At 41.9% G+C, this 16,855-nt stretch overlaps 1 protein-coding gene across 8 annotated transcripts in view; it reads right to left on the bottom strand.

Annotated features, from left to right (window-relative positions):
• Window positions 1–16,855, bottom strand: part of LOC132874264 (protein 4.1-like) — a 274,967-nt gene that overhangs the window by 35,070 nt on the left and 223,042 nt on the right. For all 8 annotated transcript variants that reach the window (XM_060910284.1, XM_060910285.1, XM_060910283.1 and 5 more), the window contains 2 exons: window positions 11,478–11,653; window positions 6,930–7,096 (listed from right to left, as the gene is read on the bottom strand). In XM_060910284.1, coding sequence (XP_060766267.1) covers window positions 6,930–7,096; window positions 11,478–11,653 — 343 coding nt within the window. The remainder of the gene's footprint in view (window positions 1–6,929; window positions 7,097–11,477; window positions 11,654–16,855) is intronic.

Genomic DNA, 16,855 nt, shown 5'->3' with positions numbered 1-16,855 from the left:
TGTTTTGTTTTGTTTTTTGTCGAAAGTGCCGTCTTGCTGTCGTGCCGAGCTATAGAATAACTTTAGACATTTATTTAATCCTTCCTTGGACATTTCAGTTCTGTAATTGTCAAACTTTTTTGAGCTTTTGAACCAGTCTAAAAAAAATGTAAAAAAAAAAATGCTTAAAGATGAAGAATGTAAACAAACCGGTGAAATTACAGTAGCAATTTGTGAAAAAAGCGATGATGATGATGATGATAATAATTGAAAAATACCATCAAATACTTTCATTCCATATTTTGCTTTTTGTATTTGAGTAGAGTTTTTATTTCATCCTCGGTTGGTTCAGCAACACGCTCCGCCATTTTGTTTTTCTCTACTCACGGTATAGAGATCTTGCAGTCACGTGACCGGAAATACACAGCCGCCATCTTGTCGGTAAAAAAACACCGCTGAATACTGCTGCACTCGTGTACAGAATGGATCAATTTCAACCGACGGACTACACGGCTCATTTTTCTAATGAACAGATAACTAGATATATGTCTAAAATAAACGATCTACAGATTAGTGACCCTTATGGCTTACCGGACGGAGTTTTCACGACCATGTCAGTGGATTTTGAACTGCCAGCGGAATACCCGGACGTGTATAATTACCTCATCAACTTTCCCTCGCTGTTCAGTGGTGAAGCACTGCGTGCTTATAAATCTCTGGACAGTTATCTTTACAGAAATTCAGGATTTGTCAGCGACTCGGATGTGGCATCTTGTAAACAAGAAAATAATCCTCATTGGACGGGTAAGTCACTTAAGTATTGAGTACTGCACTGACCAGCCAATTATAGAATAGAATAAGGTAATTCCAGCTGTAATTCCAAATCATCCGTCTTGTTTACCATGGATCTGGCGTTGGAGAGGTAGAGGCTTGGCAGTGGAGGTTTGAGTGGCTGTTTTCTGAGCTTAGTCAACAGGCCGCTCTGCCTGCAGCCTTGCTTTTGCTTCCGCTCCCGGCGCCGCCTCCTTCACTTTGCTTCCGATAACAATCCACGGAGACCCCGCTGGTCTCGCTATCTCGTCCGGAATGTTGTGCATGCGATGGAAATCGCTACAAACCGTCATTTTCTGCTGGAAACCAATGTCCAGTAAGTCCATACGGTTGTAGTGGATATTGAAGTCCGGTACAGACGAACAACACGCAAAAATACACACAAAAAACATAAAAAACGTGCACAGGTAGGGAGAGCTTGCAGTCGCAGCCGTTGTAGTAGAATTGTATATAGTAGGGTTTTCCAGAAGAAAAGGTAGAAGTAGAAGGCGGAAATATGGCATTTGACCGACAAGATGGCGTCTGTCACAATCTGGCTCGGCTGTGACGTCACATGCAAGTGCTCCATATGAGCTAGTAGTAGAGTAGCCAATCAGAGTGCACGATTTCTCACATCCAGTGAATGTGGACAGAAAAAAAATAAATATAGTATATATAGTGGGGAAGCCATGGTGTAATGGTTAAAGAAGCAGCTTCGGGACCAAAAGATTGCTGGGTGTTGTACGTCGCACTGGATAAGAGCGTCTGCTAAATGCCTGTAATGTAATGTAATGTAATGTAGCAGTCTGTATCTGAAGTTTGACAGTGGTGAAAGGGTTAAATTGTTTTTGTTTTTTTATAAAAACACATCCATTGGTGATCAGTGATCAGACAGATTTTAATACCAGGTCTATGAAACCAGTAGACTAACAGTTACCTCCTGTTTGTGTCGAGGAGTTGACTCCATCTCCAACTGAGAGGTTCCAGGTGGAGGCAGAATAAAAAGAAGCATATAGATAAGTAGAAAGAAGATGAGCTCAAAGCACTCAGACAGGTAAAATGAAGTAGGACAGGGAGGACAGGATGTGCTTAGTGGACGTGCTAAGATGCCAAATCCAAGCGAAAGAGCGAATAAAGCGAGAATAAAATCCCTTTCTTCCATGCATTCTAATGAAGAACTGCACGAAATGCTTAAAAAGTCCAGAAGACATTTTACTGATAAAACATTTAATGTGAATCCAAGCTTTGGACTAACAGCCTAAGCTTGCTTTTTTTTTTTTTTCCTGCCAGAGTAATAAATGGCCACACAGAACCTTCCAGAGCAAAGAATATAATGAAATCTGTGGATGTTTCTGTTCACAGTGATGACATGTAAATGAACACAACCACAGATTCTTCCTAATAACTGCAGGACAGAATGATACCTCTTGTTTAGCACCAAGAGTCTCCTTTCGCCAGCAAAAGGGTTAAAAAGAGAGACAGAGATCATCTAAAGGCCTGGTCCCACTGCACTTACGGATGCAAAGAGGATGTAAAACGTAAAAAAATCTTTGCCATCCGTTGGAAAACGCTATGCATCCGTTGTGTACTCATTGCATACGTGCTTCATACGCTCTATCCATCGAGCATCCGTCCACTGTGATTTCATCCACGCAAAAAGTTTTGAGCTGCACAAAACTTTTAGAACGGATGAACTTTCCGCCGTGTACGATCTAAATCCGCGACATATACGAGCAACAAACGTTCTATGTCCGTTATCATCCGTTAAACGTCTGCTGTATCCTCTCTGCATCCTCTGGGCATCCTCGCAACTCACATCCGCTGCAGCTGAAAACGGAAAGAGGGAGGAAAGATAAGGTACATGAAACGTCTATTCATCGTTAGTAGCACGGAAATAGAAAGGATGTAAGCGTATGCATCTCGTATATAAAGTATTCAAAACGGACAAAGCGTTTATATCTGGGATGTATCTCGTATATTTAGGATGTCTGGAGTATGTCTAGAGTATGTAGAAGGACACCTAGCGGACAATCGGTCTGCATCCGATATACATCCGCGCAACATCCCCTTTGTTTCCGTTAGGCGTACGTGATGCATCCCCTTCATCCGCTATGCATCCGCTCTTTCTGCTATGCGTCCGCTTCTCAGTTATCACTGGTAACCCCTTCGGAGCTGTCATCCACTTCCATCCGCTACGCTTCCTATGAACATGCGTTTAACATCCCCGCTATATACTACCCACGTCCGTTCTTTTCCGTTCTGTTTTCGCAAATTTTCGCCAATTTTGTCCATTTCTGGAGCGGATGAAAACGGATAGAGCCACCCCTGAAATTTTGCTCGTCCGCTGCGTCCTTTTTGCATACGTTTTGTGTCCATCGGCCAGTGGGACCGGGCCTTAAGGTGAGACATGAAAGTAGGATATAGGAGAACCATTGTGAAGAACCAGTCAAAGAACCTGTTAGGTGGCACACAAGCTAAGGTGTTGTACCTGTAGCACGTTGCTAATAGCTTCAATAACTAAAATAGCTTTGTATGACATTTAAATCATACTTGATTAATTCTTTTTGTTGACTAGTTAAAGAGGTTCCTGTATGTTCCTGGTGTAACCAGCACACAGGCTCAGGAGTTTTAGCATAGCTAGTACCAGTATGTCACTCTCGCGTACTATAGTTAATATGATTTTCCTGGAAATTAATAGAAATGATGTCACAAAGTACTACCTCCGGTAAGACTCCTCAGTCTAAACAACATGCAAAGCACCACCAAGAAACAATGAATACTGTGCAACTGAAAGAACTCCACCCTTCTACTGGTTAACACTCTACCGTACACAACCAACACCTGATTATAGTCGGGGTGGAAAGTAATTCATTATTATACTTAAAGGAGAACTGAAGGCAAATTTTTTATGATCAAAATTCTCTCTCATTTTATTAAATATAGGAATGCATTTTTGATCGCTATTTTGTCACTGCTATAGACCCTTTTCACGTGACGTCACGACAAACGCGGCCGCCATTTTGGACATGAACTACCAGTAGTCTACCACAGCCAACAACGAGGAACGACGGCGAAGCATCGAAAGGAATACAGCCATCAAAGAAAGTTTTTACTTTCAGCAAGACTTCCATCATGCCATTATATTGTTGTGCACCTGGATGTAGTAACCATCAACACACAAGGCAAGATTTATCATTTTATCAGATCCCGACAGATGCTGACCGACGGAGAAGATGGATGGTCTCTAAAATATTGGCAAAATGATGTTTATTGACATAGCAATCGTGTGTAACGGGAAGCATTTGCATATCCGAAGTGTTGTGTTTACGTCAAAGATAAAATAAACCGATATGACAACGACTGCTGCTGCCAGGTTGGGGACACAAACTAGTAGAAAGGAAGTGTGCCAACAGTGCCAACAGACTTCCTTTGTGGTCGATTCTGCTTTAAGGTAAGATGCATTTACCGGTAATTATTCGTCTGCTGTGGGTTTGGAATCGGTAGCCTGACCGATTCGTTCATGTTTGTGGCGCCATTTGTTTGTTGACACGTGTTGAAATGGAAGATTGGTTGTTGACATGATTTCCAGTGATGCTTTGGTGCTGCTGTGGATCAGATGTGTTGAGTAGCCTGACTGTTTTTTTTTTCTTGCGTGTGGTATCATTGTTGACGCGAGGTTGTTTTTTGAACATGCCAATGCGGACACGATTTCCCCTGATGAGTTATGACTTCAGACGCGATGCGTGTGTGGAGGTGTGGAGTCCGCGTGATATGTGCGTAAGAAAGGCTTCTCATGTGTTTGGAGATCCGCGCTCTGAGACAAGCGCAAGCGCAAGTACCCCCCCCCCAAGGGAAAAAAAGGGACCCCCTGAAAATATCGGCATAGTTCGAACACCGGGTTGGAGAAAGTAATGGCAAATAGTGAGTGCACAAACCATAGAAGGTAAACTGTACACAGCGCCAGGGCAGTGTGATGGTATGTCTACTTTTAGATTGTGTTAGCTTATCAATGAACACACTCGTCACTCGACGAGTTTCACGTCTTTACGACGGATACTTAAATGTGTGTTAGGTATTATTGTTGCAGTCTAAGCAGTCATTGTAGCAGCTAGATGAGCGAGAACCGAAAGGGTCTGTGCCATAAACTGTTATTTCTTCATGTCCAAAATGGCGGTCGCGTTTACGAAGGTCACGTGAGTGAAAAGGGTCTATAGCAAGTTGAGCGTTTTGAAATATGCTCTGTAATATATCAGTCCATATGTCAAAGCGATGGCCGTAAACGAGATTCGCTGAGACCTGTGCGAGACATCGTAGGACGGAAGTAAAACATACAGCGGAAATCAAAGCGACCGACATCTGCCAACGTTGTCAAAAGACGCGCGCGCCCTCTTTGGAATGCTGACGTAATCAAGCCGGATGTTTTGTTTGTTTTGATAGCAATCGGGAAAGTTTGAAAAAAGCAGGCAGTAATCGACATTTAAACTCGTTTTTGTGCAATATTTTGTTTGGAAAACAGTTTTCAAAATGGCGGCACTGACACCTGGCTGACACTTCTTCACGTTTCGAAGTCTCGCACAAGTCTCGTGAAGATCGCGCGGATAAGCGACGCCTGCCGTGGACCAAACGAACTAAATTCAAAATGATTAAAAACCGAATAGGCCGATACGTATAATATTTAATTGCAATTAGTTGCCAATACGAGTCACGATAAAAGGTTACTAAAACCGAAAACGTAATTGAATAACACGTTAATTAAGAAATAAAGCAAGTTTTAAAAATGACTTCAGTTCTGCTTTAAGCGTTATTTTGGTGATTCAAAATTGAATACTTGTACTTAAATAAATTTCCAATTAACTATTTACTCATTGCATTTTATTTAGACTTTCATATACTGGTTACAAAACCTAAAGGTCTTTTCTTGTCTCATCTTGGACTGTACACTACCGTTCAAAAGTTTGGGGTCACTTTGAAATGTCCTTATTTTTGAAAGAAAAGCACTGTTCTTTTCAATGAAGATCACTTTAAACTAATCAGAAATCCACTCTATACATTGCTAATGTGCTAAATGACTATTCTAGCTGTAAATGTCTGGTTTTTGGTGCAATATCTCCATAGGTGTATAGAGGCCCATTTCCAGCAACTCTCACTCCAGTGTTCTAATGGTACAATGTGTTTGCTCATTGCCTCAGAAGGCTAATGGATGATTAGAAAACCCTTGTACAATCATGTTAGCACAGCTGAAAACAGTTGAGCTCTTTAGAGAAGCTATAAAACTGACCTTCCTTTGAGCAGATTGAGTTTCTGGAGCATCACATTTGTGGGGTCGATTAAATGCTCAAAATGGCCAGAAAAATGAATTAGTTGTGTTGTTTTCTCGAGATCCTGAATTAATTATGTCGTTATCTCGGGATAACAAGGTGAATAAAAAAAAAGGATTATATGAAGGGCCTCTCTTGGCTTCCGTAGGCTCACTATATAGTAGGAAGTAGTGAACGAGTGAGCGATTTCGGACACAGGGTAAGAGATTTTTAACTACATTTCCCAGAATGCTCTGCAGCCAGGAAGTATGTGATTGTTGTGCATCCTGGATGCAACAACTGATGAATGTAGAAACTGTACCACTTTGGTTATCCATGCAGTTTCTCATTACTTTCAGTGCATGGATTCTTTGTGCTTGCCAAAATCTCTGTTACTTTGAAACAACTGAGTGGAGAATTATAGGAAGTGCAGTCTTTGTAGTTGACGTGCTTCCTTGACCCAAAAAAACCCACACTATTTTTCAAAAAAAAAATTCCCGTAAATTTGTGACATTTTAATTACAGAGAATTTCTGAGGTTTTTTTTCTTTTTTTAAATTTACAACTTTAGTTTTATTTCTCGAAGAATTACCCCCTCCCTCAGAGCCGTTTTTTTGTTTTGTTTTTTTAAATCTACAAAGGCCCCAATACTACATCATAGTTTTGACGATTTCCTGAGTAAACATTTTGGTTGGACACTTGCACTTTTAAGTGAGTAAGATTTTGATACATTATCCATACTTTCTCTGAAGTATCATTTCTCAGTACTTTTTTCCACCCAAGACTTTCTTGCTTCTTGATGTTCAATTGCTCCTCAAACAAACTCCACATTTTCTCTCTTCACCTTAATCTCTTTCTTCCTGGTTGGAGTGGTGACACTGGAATCTTCTTGGTCCTGGTCGAGACTCAGATCAGGTTCTCCGTCCTCGTCTCCTGAGAAACAGTGTGTCTCACTCCTCTGGGACAGAGCATCCTGAGGTTCCATCATCGTGGACAGCGGCCTGGAGAACTCTGATGGGTCCAAAGCAGAAGAAGGGACACAAGTTTTACTAATGCACAATAATAATCAAACACCAGAGAAAGAGTCTTCAAGGTTCTTTAAAGTTCTTCGCTTCCAAATTTGGATTGTTCTGGAAAACCGTTGTGTTCTAGTGTTCTACATAGAACCTTTCATGATTCTTCCAGAGGGACAACCGAAGAAGGAATTTAGGACAGTAAAAGTCTTGAATAGATCAGACAGTGTTGGAGCTACAGTGGTGCTTGAAAGTTTGTGAACCCTTTAGAATTTTCTATATTTCTGCATAAATATGACCTAAAACATCATCAGATTTTCACACAAGCCCTAAAAGTAGATAAAGAGAACCCAGTTAAACAAATGAGACAAAAATATTATACTTGGTCATTTATTTATTGAGGAAAATCATCCAGTGTTACATATCTGTCAGTGGCAAAAGTATGTGAACCTCTAGGATTAGCAGTTAATTTGAAGGTGAAATTAAAGTCAGGTGTTTTCAATCAATGGGATAACAATGAGGAGTGAGTGGGCACCCTGTTTTATTTAAAGAACAGGGATCTATCAAAGTCTGATCTTCACAACGCATGTTTGTGGAAGTGTATTATGGCACGAACAAAGGAGATTTCTGAGGACCTCAGAAAAAAGTGTTGTTGATGCTCATCAGGCTGAAAAAGGTTATAAAAGCATCTCTAAAGAGTTTGGACTCCACCAATCCACAGTCAGAGAGACTGTGTACAAATGGAGGAAATTCAAGTCCATTGTTACCCTCCCCAGGAGTGGCAGACCAACAAAGATCACTCCAAGAACAAGGCGTGTAATAGTCGGTGAGGTCACAAAGGACCCCAGGGTAACTTCTAAGCAACTGAAGGCCTCTCTCACATTGATTAATGTTAATGTTCATGAGTCCACCATCAGGAGAACACTGAACAACAATGGTGTGCATGGCAGGGTTGCAAGGAGAAAGCCACTGCTCCCCAAAAAGAACATTGCTGCTCGTCTGCAGTTTGCTAAAGATCACGTGGACAAGCCAGAAGGCTATTGGAAAAATGTTTTGTGGATGGATGAGACCAAAACAGAACTTTTTGGTTTAAATGAGAAGTGTTATGTTTGGAGAAAGGAAAACACTGCATTCCAGCAGAAGAACCTTATCCCATCTGTGAAACATGGTGGTGGTAGTATCATGGTTTGGGCCTGTTTTGCTGCATCTGGGTAGGACGGCTTGCCATCATTGATGGAACAATGAATTCTGAATTATACCAGCGAATTCTAAAGGAAAATGTCAGGACATCTGTCCATGAACTGAATCTCAAGAGAAGGTGGGTCATGCAGCAAGACAACGACCCTGAACACACAAGTCGTTCTACCAAAGAATGGTTAAAGAAGAATAAAGTGAATGTTTTGGAATGGCCAAGTCAAAGTCCTGACCTTAATCCAATGGAAATGTTGTGGAAGGACCTGAAGCAAGCAGTTCATGTGAGGAAATCCACCAACATCCCAGAGTTGAAGCTGTTCTGTACGGAGGAACGGGCTAAAATTCCTCCAAGCCGGTGTGCAGGACTGATCAACAGTTACCGGAAACGTTTAGTTGCAGTTATTGCTGCACAAGGGGGTCACACCAGATATTGAAAGCAAAGGTTCACATACTTTTGCCCCTCACAGATATGTAATATTGGCTCATTTTCCTCAATAAATAAATGACCAAGTATAATATTTTTGTCTCATTTATTTAATTGGGTTCTCTTTATCTACTTTTAGGACTTGTGTGAAAATCTGATGATGTTTTAGGTCATATTTATACAGAAATATAGAAAATTCTAAAGGGTTCACAAACTTTCAAGCACCACTGTACAATACTTTTTGCTAAAACTTGGGTTGCATTGTATGTTGTGCTCTTATTATTATTATTATTATTATTATTAATTATATTACCCTGACATTTACGTGAACATCTAAAATGAATTTCTGAAATACGATACCAGACTGTCCAACATGTAGGATCAGGCATCCTGATGATCTTAAAAGTAGTTAGCTTATAGTAAAATGTCACGACTCCCCTCAGCTCTTTTTGAAGAAACAGTACTGGCCTTGTCTCCTCAAATCATGTCCATTTCTTTCAAGTTTTAACACAGGATTGTGGATTTGACATTGATTTTGAGCACTGACTCGACAGATTCTGCCATCAGATCACAAGCTTTCTCTCACTATCCAACATAAGCCCATCTTAACCGTATCCTCAACCTGATCTTGGGCAACCCCTTAATGAGTGTTTCTGTGAACACTGAGAAGTTTGTCCCCCAGAGCCATCTCTAGGCTGGAGAGGTCTAAAACCTGTACATACGGCAAGAACTCCCCGGGGCCTACTGTGGAAAAGATTCAGCAGACCTCTCGAACATTTCTTAGTTGTTGGAAAAAATCAAAATAAGTGTGAAAATGGCCAACTTGGCTTGTCCTGCAACGTTGATTTGAATTGACGGTGTTATTTCTCCACTGAAAGCCAGCAGACAGGATTACCCTCTGCGCATGTCATGGATATATGAGTGTGTTTAAAGAAAATTTAACACAACTTGCTGCAGCTTTTAATCACTTCGACTGCAGCTCAGCCAACGTAGGCGTCCCACGAACTTGCGGTCAACTCTGTGACGGTGCTAAATTTAGCCCCAGCGTTGCAACAGCTACTCAGATACAAGGTTCGCCTGCATCATGTTATCTGGCAGGGCAAAAGAACAACATCTCGTACACAGGATCGTCTGTACTGCTTTGGGTATGTTTTTTGTGTGGATTTCTCATTATCTCTAGCCGCTTTATCCTTCTACAGGGTCGCAGGCAAGCTGGAGCCTATCCCAGCTGACTACGGGTGAAAGGCGGGGTACACCCTGGACAAGTCGCCAGGTCATCACAGGGCTGACACATAGACACAGACAACCATTCACACTCACATTCACACCTACGGTCAATTTAGAGTCACCAGTTAACCTAACCTGCATGTCTTTGGACTGTGGGGGAAACCGGAGCACCCGGAGGAAACCCACGCGGACACGGGGAGAACATGCAAACTCCACACAGAAAGGCCCTCGCCGGCCACGGGGCTCGAACCCGGACCTTCTTGCTGTGAGGCGACAGCGCTAACCACTACACCACCGTGCCGCCCTTGTGTGGATTTGAGTGTGTAAAAATTTAAGTTAAAAAAAAAGTCAAAGTCCCTTCCACACCAGAATTTGGTCTTCCCAGGCAGTCTCCTGTCCCAGTACTAACCAGCTCTTTGAGGTGTATGGGTGCAGCACCGATTTCCGTTTCCATAGGCCTCTTGCCTATACAGCTAGGGGCTAGTCCTCTGGTAACCGCAAGAGTTTGACTTCCCTACTCGCATCTGTATTGCAGCGTGCCTTGCCAGATGGTAGTAGGTACCATTTGTATGATGGTCTTTGGTATGACCTCACTGCGAGTAGAACTCGTGATCTCCCGGTGGACATGCTAACCACTAGGCCAGCTCATGGTGTAAAAAATTGAAGCATATCTTTTTAACGTGTCAACTATGTGACGGTGATTACATCTGCATGACTAACTGTGGTAAGTAGTCAGTATAATGAAAACAAAGTGGCAGCCCACTCGCTTCATGACCGCACATGACCCTGGACAATAGTAGGTTGATAACAAAGGACATGGCAAGCCAAAAAGCCCAAAATTTGTCAACTATGTGACGTCTAATTTACAGTAGACTTAGCATTGCCAATGCTGCTGGACACTGCAGTGCAGGCTATAATTCCACCAACAGTGTCTACTAGAAGCCAAGTTCTAGACAACAAGCCATCTGAGGTGCACAAAAAATAGATAGTAGCTGGTCTATCTGTCACATAGTTGACGTCACAAAATGATGTACGTGATTAGTGTTGTATACTGAAAAATATAAATGCCTTTGAGCACAGTTCTGCTGTGTACCTTTCACTTGGGATGTGGTACTATCATTTGGCAGTATTTATCCCAAAACCCAACATACATCATTTTTACCAAATTGCCCACCCCAAATTTCTCAGTATTCACAGAAACACTCGTGAGTGGACGTCCACTAAACAGATATTGTAAAGAAAGAACCACTTTAGTGAAGGAACTACCAGCTAGTACTGACAACAAGGTAAAAAAAAAATGATGCTTAATAATGTTGAAATTTTAATGAGCTTTCTCTATCTGCAGAACTTCAGGGATGCACCACGATTTGTCAAAGTCATGTTTAATTCAAGAGTTTTAATTGCCTCCTGGCAAAACAACAGCTTGAAAAAGGAATGAAAAATCACATCTTGTAAAATTAGTTGTAGCTCAAGTGCAATTGATTTCTGTAATAAATTTCATGGTTTCAGTGAAATGCAGCGGAAGTGTACAGACCTCCGTCCAGACTGCGCGACAGGAGGTGCCTCTTACTGGTGGAGCGCTCGAAATGAGGAGCAGGCCGATCAATCAGGGAGCTGGCCTGCCTCGTCTGGGCCTGTGTCCGCCCACTGTACCGGAACTTCGAGCCCATCACCAGGAAGCCTTTAGGAGGAGGTTCTGGAGACACTAACCTGTAATCGGGGGCAGAAAACAACATCAGACATTATCGATTAGCGATTGTACATACAGTCTGGGATGTTTTAATTCAGTTTCTATGCTTGGTCTGTTTTACAGATGAAAAGGTGAAAATTCGCAGCGTAAACAGTTCTACAGTTTTCCCACTGGAGAAACCGTTAAATCTTCTATGTAGAACCAAAGTTATCCCTTTTAGAAAAGATTCCATGAAGAAGCCATTGAAAATTTGATAAGTTAATCATTCAAAGGACACGAGATAAAACCTTTTTTAGCATTCAGTCCAAAAATGTCAGTGTAGAACCTCTCAATGTTTCCCTATGCAAAACAATTCAAAGCAGAACCACTTTACAAAGACTAGGACCCTTCACTAGGTGAAAAACCTTTGTGGAACCCCTTTGTAAGAGTGTGAAGTTGTTTGTATTTGATTGTTACTCTTAAATTCCTATGAAACAAATGTTCCATCTACAGTGGTGCTTGAAAGTTTGTGAACCCTTTAGAATTTTCTATATTTCTGCATAAATATGACCTAAAACATCATCAGATTTTCACACAAGTCCTAAAAGTAGATAAAGAGAACCCAGTTAAACAAATGAGACAAAAATATTATACTTGGTCATTTATTTATTGAGGAAAATCATCCAGTGTTACATATCTGTGAGTGGCAAAAGTATGTGAACCTCTAGGATTAGCAGTTAATTTGAAGGTGAAATTAAAGTCAGGTGTTTTCAATCAATGGGATGACAGGTGTGAGTGGGCACCCTGTTTTATTTAAAGAACAGGGATCTATCAAAGTCTGATCTTCACAACACATGTTTGTGGAAGTGTATTATGGCACGAACAAAGGAGATTTCTGAGGACCTCAGAAAAAAGTGTTGTTGATGCTCATCAGGCTGGAAAAGGTTACAAAACCATCTCTAAAGAGTTTGGACTCCACCAATCCACAGTCAGACAGATTGTGTACAAATGGAGGAAATTCAAGACCATCGTTACCCTCCCCAGGAGTGGTTGACCAACAAAATCACTCCAAGAGCAAGGCATGTAATAGTCGGCAAGGTCACAAAGGACCCCAGGGTAACTTCTAAGCACCTGAAGGCCTCTCTCACATTGGCTAATGTTAATGTTCATGAGTCCACCATCAGGAGAACACTGAACAACAATGGTGTGCATGGCAGGGTTGCAAGGAGAAAGCCACTGCTCTCCAAAAAGAGCATTGCTGCTCATCTGCAGTTTGCTAAAGATCACGTGGACAAGCCAGAAGGCTATTGGAAAAATGTTTTGTGGACGGATGAGACCAAAATAGAACTTTTCAGTTTAAATGAGAAGCGTTATGTTTGGAGAAAGGAAAACACTGCATTCCAGCATAAGAATCTTATCCCATCTGTGAAACATGGTGGTGGTAGTATCATGGTTTGGGCCTGTTTTGCTGCATCTGGGCCAGGACAGCTTGCCATCATTGATGAAACAATGAATTCTGAATTATACCAGCGAATTCTAAAGGAAAATATCAGGATATCTGTCCATGAACTGAATCTCAAGAGAAGGTGGGTCATGCAGCAAGACAACGACCCTAAGCACACAAGTCGTTCTACCAAAGAATGGTTAAAGAAGAATAAAGTGAATGTTTTGGAATGGCCAAGTCAAAGTCCTGACCTTAATCCAATCGAAATGTTGTGAAGGACCTGAAGCGAGCAGTTCATGTGAGGAAACCCACCAACATCCCAGAGTTGAAGCTGTTCTGTACGGAGGAACGGGCTAAAATTCCTCCAAGCCGGTGTGCAGGACTGATCAACAGTTACCACAAACATTTAGTTGCAGTTATTGCTGCACAAGGGGGTCACACCAGATACTGAAAGCAAAGGTTCACATACTTTTGCCACTGACAGATATGTAATATTGGATCACTTTCCTCAATAAATAAACGACCAAGTATAATATTTTTGTCTCATTTGTTTAACTGGGTTCTCTTTATCTACTTTTAGGACTTGTGTGAAAATCTGATGATGTTTTAGGTCATATTTATGCAGAAAAATAGAAAATTCTAAAGGGTTCACAAACTTTCAAGCACCACTGTAGGAACATCTCATCTCATATCATCTCTAGTGGCTTTATCCTGTTCTACAGGGTCGCAGGCAAGCTGGAGCCTATCCCAGCTGACTACGAGCGAAAGGCGGGGTACACCCTGGACAAGTCGCCAGGTCATCACAGGGCTGACACCATCTAGGAACATCCTAAAGAAAATCCTAAATGATTTTCCATCATTTCCGTTTCCGGTTGAGAGTATGCTGTGCGTATTTTGGCTGCCGCTTCTCACCGCAGCTTTTTTTTTCTCCCTTTGTATAGTTTGATGTTTGTTTGAGTGAGTTTTGTCCAGCGGTTGTGGTGCAGCTCCGGACCCAGTTTTGGCGTCGGTTCTCTTCGGGCCTTGGTCCACCGTGGGTGATGCCTGTGCTCCTCGCTGTGGACTGCAGTAAGCTCGTTGCTCTTTTAACATCACGGTTGTCCAGCGTTCTGTGCAGCAGTGCTTCTGTGCTTGGTGCGGTGTTCTGAGCGATGTTGCCCGGTGGAGTCGCAGCAGTTGTGCATGTAGTGTGGGATTTATCTTCATTCGCCTTTTGGTGGGACTGTGGGTAGCTACACCATTAGAACTACATCCTGACTCTCTTTTGGTGGACCCCCCCCCCCAATTGTAAGATGTCCTTGGGTGTAAGAAAGGTGCTATATAAATTGAACATTATTATTATTATTATTATTATTATTAAAAAAGGGGTTTTTAGCATGTCAGTCAAGGGTTCTGTTGTCCTGTTCCACAACCGCTCAACGAAGTAAAGAGAAATGACATCCATCATTACTTTAAAGACATGAAGTGACTTTTAATTAATAAAAAACATTAAAATAGAAGGTGTGTCCAAACTTTTAACTGATACTGTACATTCTGAAGGTACTCAATGCAGACACTTGAGGTACAACGCTATTGGCAAGCAATTCTACACGCAAAAAGCCCCAGAGGCAAAAACAGTGAAGCAGGATGAAAGAATTCCTCGTCTTCACCTCCAATTTTAAAAATCTCCACTCCTGGAACAATTTACCACTAATAAAAGACGCTTGCTTTTCTCATCTCAGCAGTGTAAAGTAAATAAGAGTGGAAAAAACTGGAAAGACGAGCACGTAAAAGCAAGTCAGAACAGCCCACGCATAGAGGAAGGTAGACTACAGTACGGTTTTAACCACAGAGTCGGGTTGAACCAAACTTGAGTATCTATCCTAGATACTCAGGGTGCTTTCACTACTATTGGTCTGTTTGCGGAGTCTGAATACTTTTGATTCGGGTTGGCATAGTTTCACACTGAATATAGTTGCAGGAACTAAAAAACAAAATTAATAAAGAAAAACATTATCTGAAGGACATATAGGGATCAACACATCCTATAGAGAGCGTGCACGTGACGTCACGAGGTCACGTGATATTTGTTTATCTGCCATCTTGGACGGCATGGCCGCGCATAGAACTTAAGGCCAATTTATGCTGACAACCCAGTCCTCGCAGACGGCGCCGCAGATAGTGTCTGTGTAGCCCCCCCACCTTCGCAGACGCTCTGCGCACACCTCCCAAAAATTGTGACCACCGCAGAAGCCTCGCAGACAGCGTCGCAGACCAGAGGGCTCTGATTGGTCCACTCTACCGGTACATCCGCTGTACACGCACTTCCGCTTCCCTACTTTCCAGGTTTGTTTTGTTTTCACGACCGCCATTTTTAAAAACACGAACGAAGATGGAGCAGCACGAAGAGCGGTTGATCGAGGAAGTGAGGAAGTACGGACATCTATACGACTCCAGTTCTAGTCATTATAAGTAACCGGAGGATAAACACTCCACTAACCACACCCACCAACTACTCCTAGCGATTTTGCGACTTCGCGCCCCCTTGCGTTGTAGCGGTGAATAACATCGCGCACGCCTATTACTCCCCGCTCAACGATAAATTACAACTGTCTGCGAAAAGCTATCTGCGAAAAGCTATCTGCGAAAGCCTTGTCGCAAGAGCATGCAGAGGCCTTTAGACGAACCCGTTCTAATTATCAAGTGTGTGGGAGTAGATCTTTCGAGAATGGTTATATCTTGTTCAGCATTTGGTTGTACCAATAGACAGGGCCAAAAGGAGGGCGTGTCATTTTATAGATTCCCCGCAGACGAGGAGAGACGTGCAAAATGGGTGTCCGCTGTGCGAAGAGAGAACTGGAACCCCAGTTCTACCAGCCGAATTTGTAGTGAACACTTCATATCAGGTAGGTGTAATCTTCTAATTCAATACGCCTAGTACATCTGTTAAGTTGATTTTCGAATTGAAATGATAACTGCATAGTCGGTGATTTGTGATTTTTTTTTTTTTCAGACAAAAACATACATATTTACAACCCTGTCATTATCTGGAACTGAGTTTAGATTTCGAACATTCTTACAATAAAACGTCCTGCATAGTCTCTTTACGATAAACGTCTTAATGCCACTTACCCGTGAGGTTATCAAGTAGACATTCTTCTTCGGAACCTTCCAGAGGTATAGTTGGGATACCCATCCCGCAACAAAATATTTATAAGCTTCCAGGCTCTTGTAAGCTTTGAGGGCTTTGCCAGTGTAACACGATTCACGATTAACAAGAAAATTGTAAATGTCATGGTAGGCCAGATCGGGCAAATCGCCGGCACCGCAGCTCCGAATTTCCCTGAACAAGGATTGCGGCAAGTTGTACGGATCTGCAATCCCCAACCTGGAACACTTTTCCACGTAACGCTGCCTCACGTCACCTTCAAGATGCTGAACAAACTTAGACAAGTTATTGCGCGATGTAGATGGGGTATTTTCCGAATTTTCTTGGGGATTACTCCCTGGATCCATTACGCTCGCGCAAGGTAAACAATCCTGAAGCCGTCCAATATGGCGGAGTAAACACGGATGGGTCACGTGACTGCACATCCTCTATAAATTTTTTTCATTCATTGTTCAGAACCGGATGGAAAAAAGCAAACAAAGCTTTAGCACAGAGAAAAGATTTAATGTTAAATGAAAAATGTTTTCATTCTTAGTTCTTAATTTATTTATCGCATCCAGAGATTATTTCCACTTGGGTTTTTTTTTGTTGTTGTTGGTTTTTTTACTCAAAATCTCTAGAATTTCTGCAGCTTTTTTTTTTTTTTGGTCC

The sequence above is a fragment of the Neoarius graeffei genome, chromosome 26, assembly GCF_027579695.1.
Source record: "Neoarius graeffei isolate fNeoGra1 chromosome 26, fNeoGra1.pri, whole genome shotgun sequence".
Lineage (NCBI taxonomy): Eukaryota > Metazoa > Chordata > Actinopteri > Siluriformes > Ariidae > Neoarius > Neoarius graeffei.
This window is presented reverse-complemented; position numbering and strand designations above follow the sequence as displayed.